This window comes from Gadus morhua, chromosome 2, assembly GCF_902167405.1.
Source record: "Gadus morhua chromosome 2, gadMor3.0, whole genome shotgun sequence".
In the NCBI taxonomy this organism is placed as follows: Eukaryota; Metazoa; Chordata; class Actinopteri; order Gadiformes; family Gadidae; genus Gadus; species Gadus morhua.
In genome coordinates, this window is record NC_044049.1 from 23,158,466 (window position 1) to 23,161,495 (window position 3,030).

The 3,030-nt window shown below is 39.7% G+C and overlaps 1 protein-coding gene across 1 annotated transcript; it reads left to right on the plus strand.

The window, feature by feature from the left end:
- Nucleotides 1-862: 862 nt before the first annotated feature.
- Nucleotides 863-2,630, plus strand: LOC115561203 (phospholipase A and acyltransferase 4-like). The gene is made up of 4 exons (XM_030381034.1): nucleotides 863-1,042; nucleotides 1,340-1,367; nucleotides 1,470-1,578; nucleotides 1,750-2,630. The coding sequence occupies exons 2-4, from the start codon at nucleotides 1,356-1,358 to the stop codon at nucleotides 2,058-2,060; spliced, it is 432 nt and encodes a 143-aa protein (XP_030236894.1). The 5' UTR covers nucleotides 863-1,042; nucleotides 1,340-1,355; the 3' UTR covers nucleotides 2,061-2,630.
- The last annotated feature ends 400 nt before the right edge of the window (nucleotides 2,631-3,030 follow it).

A 3,030-nucleotide genomic window follows, 5' to 3' on the forward strand; every position in this document is an offset into this window, starting at 1 on the left:
CCTGTTGCTTTTCGTGAATTGAAAAAATGCATAGCTTTTTCTGAGTAAAAAATATATATAAAATCAAAGGGTAGGTATTTTGAGAAAAGAAGCTTTGTGTTATGTGTGGGGCAGTTAGCTGAGTTCACCAGATGTGTTTTGATATGGGTAGGTCAAAAGGTCAAGCCGCATAATAGATTTATAGCCTTTTTTAACATTAAAAAAATAGTATAAAATCAAAAGGTGGGTTTTTGGAAAAAAGAAGCTTTGTGTTATGTGTGGGGAAGTTAGATCGGTTCACCAGATGTGTTTTGATATGGGTAGGTCAAAAGTTCAAGCCGCATAATTGATTTATAGCTTTTTTTAACATTAAAAAAATAGTATAAAATCAAAAGGTGGGTTTTTGGAAAAAATAAGCTTTGTGTTATGTGTGGGGCAGTTAGCTGAGTTCACCAGATGTGTTTTGATATGGGTAAGTCAAAAGGTCAAGCCGCATAATAGATTTATAGCTTTTTCTGAGTAAAAAATATATATAAAATCAAAGGGTAGGTATTTTGAGAAAAGAAGCTTTGTGTTATGTGTGGGGCAGTTAGCTGAGTTCACCAGATGTGTTTTGATATGGGTAGGTCAAAAGGTCAAGCCCCATAATAGATTTATAGCCTTTTTTAACATTACATTTTTTTATAAAATCAAATGGTGTTTTTCTTTTTAAGCTATAAGGTTTGTTTTACATAGGTAGGCCTTGTATTAACACATCTAAGTTGGTTTGACACAAATTCGTCCATCGAAGCCAGTGCTAAATAGATTTTTCGAATGTGTCGAATATCCAACGTCCAATATAAAACTAACTTTACCACGGTTCGTAGGCTTTGGTGGTTGGAAAATAACGGTGGTGCTGATTCTAATAGTCCTCCTGCCAAAAACTCTCCCCTCCACCTCCAAAGCTATGTGCTTCCTTTATGACGACTCATAATGAAAGCGAAAGTTTTCTTTACACAGATATATATTTGCTCTTTGGATCAAGCAGATCACTTTCTTAAGGCACTTCCTCGGACAAGCAGAGGTAGGACCATTTTTTTTTAAATATGTAGTCCTATCTAAGTTCAGATATAGGATGCCGTTTTTGATGTTCTTTCACAGAAATAAGATCAAAATTCAACTCTCATCTGGTAGCTTGATTAAAATACCTCGATGTGTAGGCCTAGTCGTCACAGCTGGCCTATTGAAGGCTAAGACACCATTTAAATAGCCTTAAATGTGATTTGCTATTGGCTAATGTTCGTGATTATTATGATAACCTCATTTTAATATTCAACCCTCTATGATTTCTGTTGTTAATTCCTGAGTACATTTTTTAAAGGAAAATTTGCATCAAGATGTCTCCCGTGGTGAGTCTATGTCCAAACTGTTGAATGTCATTTGTAATGCTCTTCCTTACCGTAGGTTTTATGACTGAAGGAGACTAAATAATATCTCTTATGTTTAATTAGAATCAAAAGGACCCACAACCTGGGGACCTGATAGAAATCTTTCATGATTTATACAAGCATTGGGCTGTATACGTTGGGGATGGCTTTGTTGTTCACATGACACTAAATGGTAAGTAGGCCTAACAACACACAACATTTCTTAAAATACGAACTAAACACAGGGCCTGCTGACATCTTCTCATGACTTAAACATATCCTACTTCAAGAAATCTATGTATGGGTCTGAAAGTGAATTGAACTCTTTAATACATATAAAATACATTGTCATTTTACTCTAAAGGATCCAGTGCAACAAGCAGCAGCAGCAGTGGCAGCAGCAGCGGGGCTATGTTAATTACAAAAGCTGTGGTGAAGTACGAGGAACTGAAAGCTGTTGTTGGAGATGCCAAATGGAAAATCAACAATTTACTGGACGGCAAGTGCCAACCCCGGGACGCCAAGATCATCGTGGAAGAAGCTCTCCAGCTGGTGGGCTCCAAGCCACTGTACAATTTAATTTCGAATAACTGTGAACACTTCGCTACAGGGTTGCGCTACGGCATAAGTCTATCTCGACAGAGTCTTCCTGGAGAGATGTGTGTACTGTGGTAGCTACAGGGGAGGGCTACTTATTAATTTATAAAATAGAGTATTTATCTGTGGTCTACTTATCTCACAATAACTCCCTTATTACTACAGAGCAGTCTATCCTTCCTGTTATTGTGGACAACAGCGTATATTATACTCATGTAAACAGCATCACAATAATTTGTTTTTGTGTGTGTGTGTGTGTGTGTGTGTGTGTGCGTGTGTGTGTGTGTGTGTGTGCGTGTGTGTGTGTGTGTGTGTGTATTTGTCTGTGTGTGTTTGTGTGTGTTTGTGTCTTCTGCATCGCAAGTAGTTATTGCAATCCATGTGGCGTTGAACCCTGCAGCTGCTATCGTTGTGTTTGCAGGTTTAGCAATCGTAGGACTGGGTCGGTGGGGTTTGAAGGCCATTAAAAAGGTTGCTGACAAGGCCAAACTAAAGTCCAAACTAAAACACCATAGATAAGAGTATGTGATATTAACACAATTTAAACCAAATGTTTAATGACAAACTTGTGATTCACTTTTTCAGCGTACTTTTTAAGTAGCTTATCTTTCAATATGGTTATTACTTAATTAAAGGAATTATTACTCAGTCTTTGTAAATTTGTTCTGAGTGCCGGCCCCCCTGCACAGCGGAGGTGGCCCACTTCTCCCTGCAGTGGTGGACGCAGCCCGCCTCCCTGAAGCACCGCGCCAACCCAGAGGGTGAGGGGGGACCGGGCTCACACATAGCGCCGGGAACGTTTGCTGTCTGTTATCTGACTTCATTACCACACAGAAATATTGCAGACTGCTTCTTTAAACAAATGAACAGAAACCACACACACACACACACACACACACACACACACGCACGCACGCACGCACGCACGCACGCACGCACGCACACACACACACACACACACACACACACACACACACACACACACACACACACACACACACACACACACACACACACACACACACACACACACACGCAACCGATCACA